At 42.0% G+C, this 18,366-nt stretch overlaps 2 protein-coding genes across 5 annotated transcripts in view; one reads left to right on the forward strand and one right to left on the reverse strand.

Annotated features, from left to right (window-relative positions):
• Positions 1-7,876, reverse strand: part of USO1 (USO1 vesicle transport factor) — an 81,163-nt gene extending 73,287 nt beyond the window's left edge. For 2 of the 4 annotated variants that reach the window (XM_066232908.1, XM_066232905.1), the window contains exon 1: positions 7,611-7,876. In XM_066232908.1, the coding sequence (XP_066089005.1) occupies positions 7,611-7,688 (78 nt within the window). In that variant the 5' untranslated portion in view covers positions 7,689-7,876. The remainder of the gene's footprint in view (positions 1-7,610) is intronic. The other 2 variants (XM_066232906.1, XM_066232909.1) reach the window with 2 other exon arrangements.
• Positions 7,877-8,003: 127 nt separating this feature from the next.
• Positions 8,004-18,366, forward strand: part of G3BP2 (G3BP stress granule assembly factor 2) — an 83,931-nt gene continuing 73,568 nt past the window's right edge. The window contains exon 1 of the mRNA XM_066232911.1: positions 8,004-8,220. The gene's annotated coding sequence lies outside the window, so the exon portion shown is untranslated. The remainder of the gene's footprint in view (positions 8,221-18,366) is intronic.

Here is an 18,366-nt window from a genome sequence, read left to right on the forward strand (position 1 = left end):
TTGAACCCAGGGTCACTGGCTTAAGCAAGGGGTTACTCCGTCTACTGAAGGCCTGCAGTCAAGGCACATATGAGAAAGCAATCAATGAACAACTAAGGTGTCGCAATGCAGAACAAAAAAAAACTAATGATTGATGCTTCTCATCTCTCCATTCCTGTCTGTCTGTCCCTGTCTATCCCTCTCTCTGACTCTCTGTCTCTGTAAAAAATTTAAAAAAAAATTTAAGTGGGAACATTACAAAGCCAAACACCAACCTCTCTGAAGATAAACCCAATGAATCTAATATAATCTATTTCCATTACAATTACCAATAAGTCAATCTAAGTAATATGCTGCTTCATTTATTTGTCATGCTTTCTCTATGAAATAAATGATGCTAGGCCCTGGCCGGTTGGCTCAGCAGTAGAGCATCGGCCTGGCGTGCAGGAAGGAGTCCCGGGTTCGATTCCCGGCCAGGGCACACAGGAGAAGCGCCCATCTGCTTCTCCACCCCTCCCCCTCTCCTTCCTCTCTGTCTCTCTCTTCCCCTCCCGCAGCCGAGGCTCCATTGGAGCAAAGATGGACCGGGCGCTGGGGATGGCTCTGTGGCCTCTGCCTCAGGCACTAGAATGGCTCTGGAGGCAACAGAGCGATGCCCCAGAGGGGCAGAACATCGCCCCCTGGTGGGCATGCCGAGTGGATCCCAGTCGGGCGCATGCGGGAGTCTGTCTGACTGCCTCCCTGTTTCCAGCTTCGGAAAAATGAAAAAAATAAAAATAAAAATAAAAAAAAGAAAAAAAAAGAAATAAATGATGCTTTCTAAAAGGCTATCCTTAAGCAAGGCACCTCAAAGAATCATTGTCTACCAAAGAACCTATCACAAATGCTAGCATTTCAAAGTCTAACACTACAAATTAGTAGTCTAACACTAGTAATCTAACACTAATAGTTTTCAAATTAAAGATAACTTTTTTTTTTTTAGCCAAAGAGACAGAAAGAAGGAGAGAGATGAGAAGCACCAATTCTCTATTGCAGCACCTTAGTTGTTCACCGATTCCCTTCTCATATGTGCCTTGACTGGGGGACTCAAGCTGAGCCAGTGACCCCTTGCTCAAGCCAGTGACCTTGGGCTCAAGCCAACGACCATGGGGTCATATTTATGATCCCATGCTCAAGTCAGTGACCCTGTGCTCAAGCCGGTGACCTTGGGGTCTTGAACCAGTGTCTTCAGCATCCTAGGCTGACGCTCCATCCGCTGCATCATCGCCTGTTCGGGCTAAAGATAACTTTTTATACAAAAAATGTTTGAAATTTCTGCCTCGGATGTAAAAAATAAGCATGCCTTTTGTCTTATTTCCACAACAGACAACAAATAAAACAGAATAAATAATAGGAGGTAAATATATAAAAAGAGAGAATTGGTATTTGCTATCAACAAATTATGTAAGAAATTCTTCTATTTTCTCCTAAAAGATAATCAGATTCAAGAGTGATTACAACTGTTTCTCAAATCATAAAGCATCAGGACTTATTTTATCTTTTACATACTAAAAGGGAAATACTTCATGAACTCTATAACACTGATAATTAAGGACTTCTAAAATGTAGCACTCCCTTAAAAGTATATCCTGTAGGCCAATTTTTCCCTAAGTATGTTCCTCAGAACATTCGACCCACAAGCTTTCCTGGAGGAAAAAAAGGGGCCTGGTCAAATAAATTTGGCAAACACAACTTATACGTTATATCTCCATCCTGAAAATATCTGAAAACATAACACAGTGCTTACTTAATGAATCTTGTATAGACCCTTGCTGGCTAGCACAGTGGATGGAGTGTTGGCCTGAAATTTGGACCTATCGGGTTTGATTCCTGGTCAGGGCACACTAGAGAAGCAACATTTATTTCTCTCCCCCTTCTGCAGCTAGTGGCTCAATTGGTTTAAGCATTAGCCCCAGGCACTGAGGATAGCTAGGATGGTCCATGCATCAGCCTCAGGTGTTAAAAATAGCTCAGTTGATTCAAGCATCAAGTCCAGGCAGGGGTTGCCAGGTGGATCCCAGTTGGTTGGGGCGCATGAGAGGGTCTGTCTCACGATCTCCACACCTCTCAAAAAAAATCTTGTATAAATATTAGGGTTTTTTTGTTTCATTTTTGATCATCACATAGCACACTTCTTTGGTAATAAAATTTCTTCAAGTACTTCTACTTACTTTCTTTGGAACATACTTTGGTAATACTAGGGTATGTAAAATTTAAATATTAGTTTTTTAGAATCACCATAAGTAATCTAATTAACTTTTTAAGAAGCTATGTAGTTTTTAATAGCCACTACTTAAAAAAAAACAAAAGCCTGACCTGTGGTGGCACAGTGGATAGAGCATCTACTCCGAGGTCGCCAGTTTGAAATTCTGACACATACCAGAAGAAATCAGTGGACAATTAAAGTGAAGCAACTATGATCTCAATCCCTCTCTCTTCTCTCTCTAAAATCAATAAATAAAATCTTTAAAAATATATATAGAGGCCCTGGCCAGTTGGCTCAGCGGTAGAGCGTCAGCCTGGCGTGCGGGGGACCCGGGTTTGATTCCCGGCCAGGGCACATAGGAGAAGCGCCCATTTGCTTCTCCACCCCCCCCTCCTTCCTCTCTGTCTCTCTCTTCCCCTCCCGCAGCCAAGGCTCCATTGGAGCAAAGATGGCCCGGGCGCTGGGGATGGCTCCTTGGCCTCTGCCCCAGGCACTGGAGTGGCTCTGGTCGTGGCAGAGCGACGCCCTGGAGTGGCAGGGCATCGCCCCCTGGTGGGCAGAGCGTGGCCCCTGGTGGGCGTGCCGGGTGGATCCCGGTCGGGCGCATGCGGGAATCTGTCTGTCTCTCCCCGTTTCCAGCTTCAGGGGGATAAAAAAATATATATACACACACACACACACACACACACACACACACATATCTTTGGTTGGCTATAGAAGTGATCAAACACAAATCATTATTCTCTGAGATTTACTGCAAGAGAGCCAAGAGAGAAAACAAATACTAGTATGACACTGATCTGGTTATTAATGTAGAATATGAAACACTAACCCAAACAAAAGTTTTGGCCAGACTACACATTTATAGCAACATGGTCTAAAATGCGCTTGACCTAACCAAAACTATGTCTAAAATTAAGTGCACAATTTTTAATAAAAGAAAGTACAGCTGTGTTTATATTGTTAGCACTTTTGCTTTTTAAGCCAGCTGATCAAAGTTTGATCTAAAAAGAAGTATGTTAAGAGTATGCTAACTATTGCCTGCCTGGTGGTGGTGCAGTGACTAGAGAGTGGACCTGGGACTCTGAGGACCCAAGTTAGAAACACCAAGGTCACCAGCTTGAGTGCAGGCTCTCCTGCTTCAATGTGGGGTCACCAGCTTAAGCCCAAAGGTCACTGGCTTGAGAAAGGGGTCACTGGCTTGGCTGGAGTGCCCCCCGCCCCCATCAAAGCACATATGAGAAGCAATCAATGAACTACTAAGGTGCTGCAACTACACATTGATGCTTCTCATCTCCCTCCCTTCCTGTTGGTCTGTCTCTCAAAAAAAAAAACAAAACTCTGCTAACTCTGCATATTTTTATGGACTTGAGTCAACTTTCTTTTTTTTTTATTTTTTTTTTTTTTATTTTTTTATTTACTTTTTTAGATTTTATTTATTCATTTTTATTAGAGAGAGAGGGGAGAGAGAGAGAGGGAGAGATAGAGAGAGAACAGGGGGAGGAGCAGGAAGCATCAACTCCCATATGTGCCTTGACCAGGCAAGCCCAGGGTTTTTTTGAACCGGCGACCTCAGCATTCCAGGTCGACGCTTTATCCACTGCGCCACCACAGGTCAGGCCAAGTCAACTTTCCTGCCTTGGGAAAAAACAAAAACAAAGCTCCGTAGTTAACACGTGTCTTGGGATTTTCAATCAATTAGTTTTTAAAAAGAAGGCAGATGGGAAATTAAGCCTGTTCAAGCATTAAAACAAAAAGAGAGAGTAACATTTCCACTATAATTAGTGTTTATCTGTACCCAGCAGAGTTTGTCAAGGCTTAGGAGACTTCAATAATCAGAAATCAGTGCCTTTCTCTACCTAAAGTGAAAAAAAGAAATAAAATTTACAAGTTTTGGCCTCTAAAATGTGAAGAATTTAATGTGGATGAAATTCCAGAATAAAATATAAAATATCCAGAACTTTATAGAATTATTGACTATCATGATACAATTCTACAACTGTATCTCTGAAGAACATTTTAATGCAGGTCCAAAGTTACTCTTAACTGAGAGTATGAAAAACTAGGTACTATACAATCAATAATATAACTCTTATAAATTTAGAAGATGCTTAAGTTTAATAAGAAATAGCAGGAGGCAGTCTAACACAGTAAATCTGAAAAATCACTTAAATAAAAAGTTGGACATAATGGACTTAAACTGTTCCAGAACTTTTTGATTCCTACCGTCTTTTAAAAATACTGTTTTAAAACCTAATAATTTGTAAGCTACAATGATTACAGAACTGTGATTTCTTTCACATAATACTATAATTCATTCATTTAACAAATATTTAAGTTCTACTTCTACAGGAAAAAAAGATTAAAGTACATTTGAAACCTGCCCAAAAGACACTTATGAGTCTAGAATGAGATATATATATGGTAGAAAACACAATCTAGTTAAAAAGTGAAGACTGCTCAGAGGGAAAGGAGATTGTCTCCCATTTGGTGAAGGAAAGTAAAGACTACAGATTATAGAATATGCATTGATGACAGATTTAAGGGCAGGTAGACTTTAGACCAAAAAAAAAAAAAAAATGGTTTTGCACTGGAAAAAGACGAGAAAAAAAATGAGAACTGGAAAGTTGCAATGAAGATAATTTAATTTTGATGAAATAAAAAACTATTTATTTCTACAAAATACTAAATAATAATATAGAAATGAAATGTCCCAAGCTCTGGAAACTTAACTATCCAGGCCAGATCAAATCACCAATTAAAACGTCTAATATTGTTCCACACAGTCTGATGCGCTATATATAAATACTTCTAAATTAGCGAGCCATGACCCCTTATACCTGATGGAATGAGATGGTGAAACAAATTTCATTTACGCTGTAGCTCAGAGTAAATGATTACTTCTCTTCCAAAGACAAATTACTTTCTCAATTTTGAGTCTACATGCTCTAAGTTAGGCAATAACAAGAACTCTCGTTTTCCTTTCAGTTTATAAATACAGCATACACTCAAGTGATACTCAAGCTTCATTTTGAAATCATATGATATAAAAAGTTATGTTTTTCCATGCACCATGGCAAGATCAAAGTGTTCTAGTCTCAGTCTGCAATACTGTGCAAGTTGTTTTAGTGCTCTATGCTTCAGTTTCCTAACTTGTGAACTGACAGGGTTCAACATGCATGAGCTACAGAGGGCCTTCCAGCTTTAAAATCCTACACTCAGTTGTACACCATCTTCCAACTACAACAACAATAAAAGAGAGTATTCTTTTCTTAAAAACATGTAATATGCGGAGGACCCGGGTTCGATTCCCGGCCAGGGCACACAGGAGAAGCGCCCATTTGCTTCTCCACCCCTCCGTCGCGCTTTCCTCTCTGTCTCTCTCTTCCCCTCCCGCAGCCAAGGCTCCATTGGAGCAAAGATGGCCCGGGCGCTGGGGATGGCTCTGTGGCCTCTGCCTCAGGCGCTAGAGTGGCTCTGGTCGCAACATGGCGACGCCCAGGATGGGCAGAGCATCGCCCCCTGGTGGGCAGAGCGTCGCCCCATGGTGGGCGTGCCGGGTGGATCCCGGTCGGGGGCATGCGGGAGTCTGTCTGACTGTCTCTCCCTGTTTCCAGCTTCAGAAAAATGAAAAAAAAAAAAAAAAAAAACCGTAATAAAAATTATTCTTTATTGAGCACATACTAAGTGTCAGGCTCTATTTCTTATTTCACTTAATTTTCATTCCACCTGTAAGAGCAGGCATTTTCCTTCTTTTACTCATAGTGTATTAGCCATCTTTTATCTGTTCAATCCAATTAGGGGATGAAGGCAACGATTCAAATCAAGGTCTAACTCCAGAGCAAGTTCTAGTAAACCACATTTTAAAACCTGGTGACCAAAAACAAAAATGTCAGACAGGGAAAAAAATAGTACAAAAGCTGAAGAGATGGGATGTGACCATGGGAATCTGGAGAGAGCATGGTTTTCTGATAGGACAGCTCAGTTGCCTTGTAGCCAGTGGGAACCAACAAGAGAACCAAATATCAGTTCTGTGTGTGTGTTAAATCTCCTGATTTTCAAATGAAGGAAAACAGATTCACCAGCTTTTGACTTCTGCTTTAAACAGTTCTAACCCAGGTCCGTGAGATTACTTTTAATATTACATAAATTTCCAAAATTCCCGGTAAATTATAAAATATGGACACCAGCAATAAAGCCTAGACTCTTAAGTAAAGCGAACCTTGGTTGAACCCTGGCTCTATTACTAGTATTGTGTTCTTGGTCAACCTACCTCACCTCTCTCAGTCACATTTTTTTTTTTTTTTTTTTGCATTTGTAAAGTGAGAATGCTATCACCTATCTTGCAGGTTAAGGAAGAAGGTGGACTTAAAGAGCTCAGCACAGTATCTAGTACAAGGTAAGAGCTTGACAATAAAAGTTATAATCACCCTTCAGGATCCTAGTAACATAGAACATGGTATCTATGTTCATAGACATCCCAGTTATGTGTATAAATACTACTCAAACAGTGTCTTTAAAATGTCATACTTTGTCAATTTTCTGTAGACCTAAAATAAAACGTTTATTTTAAAAAAAAAACACGTCATACACACTCATTTCTAATAGACACTAACCAAAATTAACAAAGTATCGTAAACCTAAAATCGAACTACCAGGTTGTTTTTAGGGGCTAACAATTTTTCTAAAGTGACGCCGAAAATTACGTTCCAACGAATTCAGACTTCAGAATGGGGTGAGTGGAAGGGAAAGTAAGGGATTTGTTCCTAAAGCTGTTTGAACGTGAAAGATCCGTACGACATCAAAATACTTCTCAAACGGCATATATTTTTTGCGTGAGCTCGAAAAACGAGATCCGAACTCTTCACACCTAGCAGAAGACCTTTCTCCAGTTGATGAGACAGAAGCAGGTGGCTTTGTGCCCTAAACTATCTTTTTATTATTAGCCACATGCTCTCGTCAACAGCTGGGTTTTAAACCCAATTCCAGACGGCGAGAGACGGAACAGGAGTTCACGCGCCTCTGGGCCAGTAGAGACACCCGTGAAAGGGAAGGTGGGAAGGGCCCGCGGCCTCGAGGGGCGTGGGAGACTGGTCAGGCCACCTCTGCCCTGGATCGAGCCTTTCCCAGGCGGTAACATCCACGGACCACCCTACTCGCCGGGCCTGCGGAGCTTCGGGACGCGGCTGCGGTCAGCAGGGCCGAGCCGCCGCGGTGGGGGCTGTGCTGGGGTCGCCAGGGAATAATTGGAGGGTTTCAGAAGAGCACGGAAGGCAAAGGGGAAGGCGGCATGTGGACCCACCGTGGGGCGCGGAAAGTGATCTCCGGGCCCCCTGAGTACTCCGTCCCCGTTCCTGCCCGGACCCTTCGCAAGCCCCGGACCCACCGCTCCTCTCACCGTCTCGGCTTCGGTGTGCTGGGGTCCGGCACTCTGACCCCCCATTACCCCTCGGAGGAAATTCATCTTGCCGATCGGCCGCCGGCTCTATCGGCCCTTTCCAGACAGAAAAGATAACTTCCCTTGCCCTCCACAGGGCCTGGTCCCCAAGTCGACACTCTGTACTCCGCGGCCGCCGCCACAGCCGCCTCCTACTCGGCGGCCGCTCCAGCCCCCTGAGCCCGGAAACACCAGCATTCGAGATGCGCATGCGTGGAGACGTGGCATTACGTGGCGGCTCGAAGGGCGAAGGCAAAGGGGGAAAGTAGAGGAGAGGAGGTCCATAGCCAGGGTCCGCCCAAGCGCCGCCCACTACGCAGGCACCGCCTCCTCCGCAGGGACACACCTCCTACACAGCCCCTCGCGGGTCGCTTAGGCTGGCCCCCCACACCCACGTGGTCGAATCCCGGCCCTGCAGGCTGGAAAGAATTCGAATACGTACGTGTTTTGGCTTGCAGGGTGTTCGGTAGACGCCGAGCGGGACTTCCTGCAACCTATTAAATCTGAGGTCTTATTTTGTTGAGTCGAAAGTGAAATTTTCCTTCGGCCGACTTGACAGGTAAGGAATCCTGGCCTCTGGGAGGGTTCATTTGGTTTCGCAGTACGAGCTTTGTGGCTTTCTGATCCCCGTAAATTGTATTTTTTACAGGGCTTTGTTTGGTGGTAAAAAGGGTGCTAGAGCCCCCTCACTCCACTGCCACGGGAGGGCGCATTTCTCAGCTCTTGCTCTTCAAACCCGCTAAAAGAAATTCCTAGATCTAAAAACCAGGTACACCGCTATTTTCAAGGGGTGTGAGGAGGAAACCAATCGAACTCTGCATTTAGCTTACTAGAGAAAATACATTGATCCATACAGCCAGTTTGGCAGCTAATAGCATAATGTTTTGTTATTAACTCTCAACTCTTGCATTTCAGTGTTTTATTTTTTTGTTTTTCTTTAGCATGAAAAATATCATTTTTTTCAAATCGATATGCCTTGTTCCTTTCAAAATGAGCTTGCTAGACCCACCGCTAGCAAGCGGAGTAGTCTTGTAGATTTATTGAGCCTAAAAAGCGCAGGTTCTAGTTAGCCAACCGGTTCATACACCTCTCCATTTGGATGCCCCACAGGTTTCAGATTCCCCAGCCTCCCTTAAAGAAAAAAAAGAAAAATCAATGTGCTTCCTGTGCCCTGCCACGATCAATAGTACCACTAGCCAAGTAATAACGTGACCAATCATCCTTCTTTAGAGAGGACAGTCCTTTTGTAAGTTCCGTCCTCCCTCGAGAAGTGTCATCCTACATGTCCTCCTTTTTGATATTGGAAGACGAATCTGTAAATGTCCATATTTGATAGATGCAGAGTCGATCCATTGCGTGTGATGTGATGTATTTGTATCTAAATGAATACTTTTTTCTTACAATTATTAAAAATTATAAAATATTACAAATATTTTTATTATGCATTTATCATATTATAGTGTATTGTTGCAATGAATAAAATGTTTCTTTTATTTACGATATTGTTTTCTTCCATTTATTTTTGTCCTTTTCATTGGAAAAAAATTGGTCACCTTACAAATAATTACTAAGCTAGGAGGAGGACGCTGGGAAGATTCTTCACCTTTGTATTTCACCCCACATGTCTAAGAGTCAAGTTCTATCATGTCTATTTATAGAATACAGTATTTCTCAAATAGGTCCTCTGTTCTCCATCCTCTTTGCCTCTAAGATAGTTTATGTTGTCATCATTTTTCACCAAGATTATGGCAAAAGCTTCCTAACTAGTTTGTCATTATTCAAGCCCTGACTTACCTTCATTAGCAATGACAAAATATCTGTCTGTGACAGTTCTCATTAAAAATCTTCCAGTGTTTGTGCATTCTCTTCATAATAAAATCTAAACTCCTTAGCTTGGTATACAGGTATGTTATGTTCTGGCTCCTGCCAATATTTACAACCCCTGCCTTCTCCACATACTCTGGGGATATGCCCTTCCCCTTCCTCCTCTTAATCAAGGAAACTCCTGCTAGTTCCTTAAGACTGAACTCTGGCATCTTCTGAAAGCTCTCCCTGAAATCCAAATGACTTGCAGTTGCTAATATATGGTAAACTCTCAATAAATGCTTGTTAAGCCAAAATGTTAAGGACAGGATTATGTTATTTATTTTATGTATCTCTATGGCTTAGTACTATCTCGTAAGAGGTGATATTGCTAGATTAATGAAAACATTCAAGGATATATGAATATTATGCTGCATAGGAGGGTCCTTTTTTCATCTGTAAAGTAGAATTACAGATAACACATATCTCAGAGGCTATGGTGAAAGTTTCTTTCCTAGTGTCAAGTTTTTAAGTCTGAGTTACTTGGATGATGCTACTGCCAAAAATACTGTGCACTAAGCATTGTCCCCTGCTTTAAGACTGGACACTTGACATTTTGCATCAGACATTTTCCATGGAGCATTATGTTGCAACCTAAAAAAAGTAACCAATAAATGCTTAGCTTTTTTATTACCAAGTAATATGTGCAAAGAACTCCACCCAGCCCCTAAGCCTCACCCCTCCCTGAGCCTCTTTTCACCCCCTCCTTGGGCCCCACTGGACTCCATCATCAGGGATAAAGCTCTAATGTGGAAGTGGGGCCCATTCGATGTCTACTACATATTTATATATTATTTGGTAATGAAAAGCAGTGCCTTGCCTGGCCTGTGGTGGTGCAGTGGGTAAAGCACCGACCTGGAACGCTGAGGTTGCCGGTTTGAAACCCTGGGCTTGCCCGGTCAAGGAAGCAGTGAACAGCTAGAATGAAGCAACTACTTGTCACCTCTCTTCTCTCTGTAAAATCAATAAATAAAATCTTTAAAAAAAAGAAAAAGCAGTGCCTTGAGATTTTAGCAAAATTGTTTAAAGGCACTGGCCTTTTCAAAATGCCCGGCTTTGTTTTAAATTTTGGTGAGTATAGTAGGTCACTATGTGTTTTCCCTTCATTTGACTTGTTTTCTTCCCTAACCAGCATCCACTGGGTAGGAAGGACTGTGGGCAGGAGGGATGGACAGTTGGGTGCAGAGGAGATGAGGGTGGTACCCCAAGACGTCTTCTCCTTTCAGTCTTGCCTTTCTCCTGATGTCTGGGAAAGGGTAGAGCTGCCTTTAATCGGCAGTCCCCAGGTTACAACGAGATAGGTTCTGTAGGTTTGTTCTTAAGTTGAATTTGAATGTAAATTGGAACAGGTACATCTACCTATTAAATACAACTTAGATATTTGTCTTAACATAGCACTTATTTTTACCTTTCTCTGCATATAAATACTTAAACATTTTCAAACCTACAGAACCTATCTTGTTCATAACCCAGGGATTGCCTGTATTTCTAGCTCAAATGTAGGCAGAGAAGGTACAGTGACTAATTCGTCCCTCATTTGGGGTCTGAAAAGGAAGCAGAGGCATTATCACTACAGAACAGCCATGAAATGGACTCCTTATTTAAGAAAGTGTTACTTACATGTGAATATACTTCCGTTGATTTTATAGAGAAAAGTCAGGGGCCATGTCCTTTTCTTATTTGTACTTTTTAATCATCTAGTATAATTCCTTTATCATGATAGATGCTCAAGAAGCATTTCTTAGATAAAGGAAGAGAAAACGTGAAAAAATTGTTATTGCCTGACTTATGCCATAATACTTCTAACTTCCATAAATCTAAACACTCAGGATAAAAATGCCATGAATTACTAAAATGCACATAATTCAAATTTTTATTAATTTTTTTTTTTTTTTTAGAGAGGAGAGAGAGAGAGAGAGAGAGAGAGAGAGAGAAAGAGAGTGAGAAGGGGAAGGGAGGAGCAGGAAGCATCAACTCCCATATGTGCCTTGACCAGGCAAGCCCAGGGTTTTGAACCGGCGACCTCAGCGTTCCAGGTCGACGCTTTATCCACTGCGCCACCACAGGCCAGGCATAATTCAAATTTTTAAGTTGGGTAAGTAAAAATGATTTTTCTTTTCCTAAACCAAACCTGACAACAGAGCAACTAACAAAAGTCAATTGGTTTGAAATTTAGTTTTAAAGTTATTTCCTTACAGTCCCCTAGTTCAGTGGCTCTCTTCAGTGGCCCACTTTCTCCATCCTTTCTTACTTTCTAGTGGCAAACTCAGCAGTAACTGGCAAGATTTCATTCTTTTTTATGGCTGAATCACATTCCATTGTATATATGCACCACTTCTTTGTCCATTTATTTGTTGATGGACACTTAGGTTGCTTCATATCTTGGCTATTGTAAATAATGCTGTGATGAAGATATGGATGGGTATATCTTTTCGAAGTAGTGATTTGGGTTTCTTCAGTTAAATAACCAGAAATTGAATTGTTGGGTCCTTCTTTGTCTTTTGTTATAGGTTTTTCTTTATGTGTGTGTTTTTTTCCCCAATAGCAGTAAAAGGCTTTTTATTCCACATTCAGCAATATAATTTTTCCAAAAACCTAGCCGGCCTCTTTGCTCTGATTGCAATTTGTTCCATGTGCTAGTAGCCACACTCAAAGTTTATCTTAGGTATAATTCTCAGCCCGATTTATTTTGTTTATAGCCTGTGTGTAAAGTCTATTTTGTCTGATACAAGTATTGTTACCTCAGATTTGTTTTTCTTTGTTTCATTTTCATGAAGTATCTTTTTTCATCTTTTTACTTTCAGTCTGTCTGTGTCTTTCAATCTGTAGTCTTTTGTAAACAGCCACATACAAGTACTTATTTATTTTTTTTATTTATTCATTTTAGAGAGGGGGAGAGAGAGGGGGGGGAGAGAGAGAAAGAGGGGAAGAACAGAAAGTATCAACTCCCATATATGCCTTGACCAGACAAGTAAGTGCAGGATTTTGAACCGGCAACTTCAGTGTTCCCAGGTCGACGCTTTATCCACTGCGCCACCAGAGGTCAGGCCATATACAAGTTTTTAAAGGCTAGTTACTGGAAAATCGGTGTCCAAAAATATTGTTGATACAATTATGCATTACCACCTGACCAGGCGGTGGTGCAGTGGATAGAGCGTCGGACTGGGATGTGGAGGACCCAGGTTCGAGACCCTGAGGTCGCCAGTTTGAGCGCGGGCTCATCTGGTTTGAGCAAGGCTCACCAGCTTGGACCCAAGGTCGCTGGCTCAGGCAAGGGATCACTTGGTCTGCTGTATAGCCCCCTAGTCAAGGCACATATGAGAAAGCAATCAATGAACAACTAAGGAGCCACAACAAAGAATTGATGTTTCTCATCTCTCTCCCTTCCTGTCTGACCCTCTCTCTGACTCTGTCTCTGTCACAAACAAACAAAACAACAACAAAAACAATTATGCATTACCAAACAACATAGTAAATTAACCAAACAACACAGTAATACACAGTAAAATAAACTGATAATGATGAAGCAGCAATTGAAATTCATAACTAATTAATAACAATATCTAACACATATTTGTGCTCCTTATATGCCAGCCTCTATTTATTCAAAGTACATTACATAAAATAATTTACTTTATTCTCATGACAACCTTATGAGGTAGATAGTGTTTATCAGTCCCATTTTACAGATGGAGAAACAGGCACCCAGAGTAACCTGGCCATTGTCATACAGCTAGGAAGTGGCAGAGCTGGCACATAAACTGGCAGTCTGGCTCCAAAGCCTCTACTTCTATGTACTTTGCTATCTGACCTCTAGACTCAAAACAATGACCTTACACTAAATGGTCTGTCTACAAGTTCTTACATAATCTGGCCCCTCTGTTGTCTCTGTGACCTCATCTGCTACATTCCCTCTCCTCCAGCAACCCTGGCTTCCCTATGTTCCTGAAGCTTGCTCCTGCCTCATGGCCTTTGCTCTTGTTCTTTTCTATATTTTGAATACTTGCTACTCTCCTCACATGGACGACTGGATCACTCCTTCACCTTACGTCACTCAGATGTTACTTAGGTCTTTCCTGACTGTCCAAAATTGCAGTCTCCCCATCCTCCTCCCTCTGCTCTGCTTATTCTTTGTAGCACTTATCAGTCTGAAACATTATTCTTCCATATATTATATATTATTTTTCCACATTTCATCAGATCTAAGACAATATCAACTGTACCTCAGAAAGGAAAAAAAACCCTGCCAGGTTATAAGAAGCCATCTATCAACAGACGCAGCTACATTTTATTAAATATGAAAAAATGTTCATTGAAATATTAATGGAATATAGTATATATCTTACATCTTTATCTTATTGTCTCCTTTTCCACCATTACCAGAATATAAACCCACAACGGCAGGGATTTTAGCTCTTTTGTAAATTGCTTTATCCTCAGTGCTTACCACAGTATCTGGAACATAGTAAGCATTTGGTAACTCTTTCGTGAAGAAATGAATTCCTCCAATGAGGAAATTCCCACTCTGGGCTGTGTGCATAGGAAGAGAAATTCTGCAATGTTGCTAAGCATTGCATGTCCTCCAGACTTCTCACACTGAGTTTGAATCAGCTCCTCAGAAAATTTTATTACCTAAGTTTAGTTTATAAATATTTTGTTGGTCTTTACTGATCAACTTAGTAATTAACATTTAGTCATCTATAAAGATAAATGGCTGGGGAAGAAAGGACATCTTTTTAGAATCAGATTGCCACTCATTGGGAGAGCCATCTCAGCCTGCCAGTGGGCAGCTCACCTTGGTCTGCGATTCATTACACTTATTCAGTGGTTCTTTTCTCTTACTCCTCCTCCTTTTTAAGATGGGTAATACATTCATGTGGTTAAAATAAAAAGTACAAAAGAGGCCTGACCAGGTGGTGGCTCAGTGGATAGAGCGTCGGACTGGGATGCGGAAGGACCCAGGTTCGAGACCCCGAGGTCGCCAGCTTGAGCGCGGGCTCATCAGGCTTGAGCAAAAAGCTCACCAGCTTGGACCCAAGGTCGCTGGCTCCAGCAAGGGGTTACTCAGTCTGCTGAAGGCCCGCCGTCAAGGCACATATGAGAAAGCAATCAATGAACAACTAAGAAGTCGCAACGTGCAACGAAAAACTAATGATTGATGCTTCTCATCTCTCTCCATTCCTGTCTGTCTGTCTCTGTCTATCTCTGCCTCTGTAAAAAAAAAAAAGTACAAAAGAGTATATAGCAAAAAATCTCTGCTATTCCTTGGCACCTAGGCAATTAATGTAAACAAGTCTTGTTTATCCTTCCAGATATGCAGATATGTATATATAATCTCTTTTTTTTTTAATAAATTTTTATTTTTTATTTATTCATTTTTAGAGAGGAGAGAGAGAGAGACATTAAGGGAGAGAGAGGAGAGAGAGACAGAGAGAGAGAAGGGGGGAGGAGCTGGAAGCATCAACTCCCATATGTGCCTTGACCAGGCAAGCCCAGGGTCTCGAACCGGCGACCTCAGCATTTCCAGGTCAACGCCCTATCCACTGCGCCACCACAGGTCAGGCTATAATTTCTTTTTAAAATAAATAAATGTAGCACATTGAACATAGAGTTTACACCTTACTTTCCCCCATTTAATGTATCTTGGAAATTGTTCCATACAGAAAGAGGTATTTCTTATCCTTTCTTAATATGTTCCAGGAAGTGCTTTTCAAAATATTTTTTAAAGCCCTAGATGTTCCTTGGGAGAGGAAGGTGTAAGAAAGAGGGTTTTGCCCCCTCCCCCAATCCTGCTCCATTTGGTTGATGCCGTTTGTTTATACTTCCTATTTCATTTGAAAAGATTCAGAAGCTAAAATTTTAGACAGCTGTGTCTCTTAGGAAATAAGAAATATGACCAAGGCAAGGACTTAGAAAAGGCAAGTCAGTCAGTCTCACATGTTGTAAAGTGCAGGGTTCAGTTTCCTGCTCTTACGTGTTTTGAAAGGCAAAATAATAGTACCTTCCTCATATGGTTGTTGTCAGGATTTATTACATGACAACTTTAATGTGTTTAGTACCTTAGTACATGAAACATACTAAGTACACACTAACAGTGAGAGTGGAGACCCAGATCGTCTTTGGTGTGTTTCATCAATATCTTAACTGCATATTTAAAATTGTTACCCTGTAATGGTAATCAATTCAAACTTCATTGACTCATGTTACTGAAAAGTCTGTTACTTCAGATACGGCTGAATCTGGGGCATCAGGACAATCTGCCCAAGACCTGGTTTTTTGCTGTTTCTGGACTCTGTTCTTTTTATTGTTTTCTTTTTTTTTTTTCAGGCTCCATATAAGGTTAAGATAGCTGTCAGTATCTGCAGTTTTATAATCTCCCAGGTCCAAGTTCCTCAAGAAAGACTCCAAACCTCTATCCCTAGAGTCCCAACAAAAGTCTCCTTCTGACTTATTGGATCTGATTAAGTGATTTGCCCATGTGTTGGGCCAATTCCTGTAGTCCAGTGTATGAAATGCTCCAGTTGGCCATGATTCACATGCCCACCGCTAAAGCAAGCAGTGGGAATCCTCCCCTATCTCAAAGCATATGGCATAAGAGCAGGGGAACAGGGACTTTCTCCAAAGAAAAGCTGGAATACTGGGCCAGCAAAGTGTTTATCAGGATAGAAAAACAATAGATGCTAGCTATATCCCCTAATGGACTTGACTGCTGGCCAATTTTTTGAAAAATATTTTTCCAGCCATGCTACTAGCATATTGCTAGCATCAGTTCTGTTGCTCTGCAAAAGGTTCAAAAGATCATATTGCATTATTTAATAGGAGTACTTACGTCGTATTTATATATGCAAGCAAAGCTGTATCTATAATACATTTTTTTGTAATGAAAGTACAGTCCAGTTGTGTTTCCACTCTTAAGAAAATACGATACACAGAATTGCTTACTTATGAATCACCTATATTAGGAAATCCTATTTTCAGTTTCAAAGGACTTTTTATAAAACTACTTATTGAGGGACAGATTCATCAGATCCAGGCCTTGGCACGGGTGCACCCTTTGGAGAATTCGACCATCCGTGCTCCACACCCACTCTCGTCCTCCTGCTCCTCAGCTCGCTGAACAGGCAGGTCCTGAATAGCCAGTATGGGATTGAAGTTTTTACTGTCCCGTTCCACAGCTAGACCAAGGCCTTTGAAGTTCACATGACTGGCCGATGCCAAGATTCCATGGAAGCTTAAGATGATTTACTGTGGAGTCTTCGCCACTTTCATGATCCCAGAGCAAGTTGTAGCTGATCTATCTTATTTGCCTGAGTCTGAGGCCCAAGTGAATACATGTGGGGAGGTGGGGTGGCAGGGGACTCTGTACGCTGTCTCTTGAGATCAAGGTAGATTGGTCCTCTTGGCCAGCAGAATGGTAGCAGACCTGGACCAGAACTTTCAAAGCCAGCCCACACCTCCGAGTTCCCGCGCTCCCCAATTCCGGCTCTTTAGTGAAGTTGACTATACTGTGCCAAAGGCCTGTCATCGTGAGTACACTTCACAGATAACTGGGAGAGCTCGGTAACTTGTAGATATTAGGTCGAGTGTCCAGAGCTGAGATTGATTGGCAGGTGGCTTGAGGAAAGATGAGGGAGTTGAGTGTGGATGTAATTGTCTCCCAGCAGCTCAGGAGTCCGTAGCAACAAATGTAAGATGACCAGACCGTGAGCACAGAGAGGCAAAGCACTTCCCTTTGGCCTGACTGTGCCCTGAGGCTGCCTTGCCCTGGGCCTCGCAAGCACCACACTCGCTGTGGGTCCTGTAAAGAGCTAGAAAAGCTGCAGCTTGCTCTCCCCACTGCTCTTTCTCCCCTCCAATACCCACACACACACATGGTTTTCAGGGCAGGGCCACCATCCGTGAGGCCCAGAGTAACCCAGTCCGAAGCCCTAAAATCGCTCCTTCTCTCTCCCAGGTATGTGAATGTGACTCCTAAATAGTTCAGTATCCCAGGTCTCAATAGGTCTTGCCACGGCCAGACTCCTTTTTGGGAAGATGCTGCCATTTAGGTCTGGTTCTCATGCCTGGATCAGAACAAAATGACTATATTGGTACTAATTTCATGGTATAATATTAAGATCCTTTTTTTCTTAAGCTCAAAATTCGTACCATTTAAAACAAATCAGTAATACTACATATTAAACACATTTCTTAAAAATTTTTTTACCATTGATTTGAGAGAGAGAAGCATCAACTTGTTGTTCTGCTTAGTTGTTCCATTTCGTTGTGCACTCATTGGTTGCTTCTTGTACACGCCCTGACTGGGGATCAAACTTGCACCATCGGTGCACTGGGACAGCGCTCTATCCACGGAGCCACCCGGTCAGGGCCTACACATTTTATTTTAATAGGAATTAGCTATTCTACATCTGCTGTGTCCTTTAACTTCAGAAGAGTTGCACGTCTGACGGTTTTGATCTGGCCCAGATTCAGTGCTTTCCTGTACCTTTAGCTCTTCTGCCTGGAACTTCTTAGAACCTTGGCCCTTGGGAAGCTGCTCAGCTCTGGCCAGAGTTTGGGGGTCCCTGTTTTTTATTTTCCCTGCCAATCTGGGAAGGATGGGCTTTCGTGTTGGCTAACTCCTGTCTTCCCCAGCAGTATGATCCACATTGTTCATAGAGAGCCTTTCAAACCGGATCCTTGCTTAGCCCCGCCCCTTTTTTTGGAGATGGGGGAAGTAGATGAAGAGAAGTAGATGGAGTTGCAGGAGCTGATAAAGAGAAGGTTTAGGATTTCTATGAAGAAAAGAACAGGGAGAGGAGAGGGTGGCAAGAGAGATCTAAGAAATGGAATGAAACTGCTG

Source organism: Saccopteryx bilineata, chromosome 5 (genome assembly GCF_036850765.1).
Source record: "Saccopteryx bilineata isolate mSacBil1 chromosome 5, mSacBil1_pri_phased_curated, whole genome shotgun sequence".
Taxonomy (NCBI): Eukaryota; Metazoa; Chordata; class Mammalia; order Chiroptera; family Emballonuridae; genus Saccopteryx; species Saccopteryx bilineata.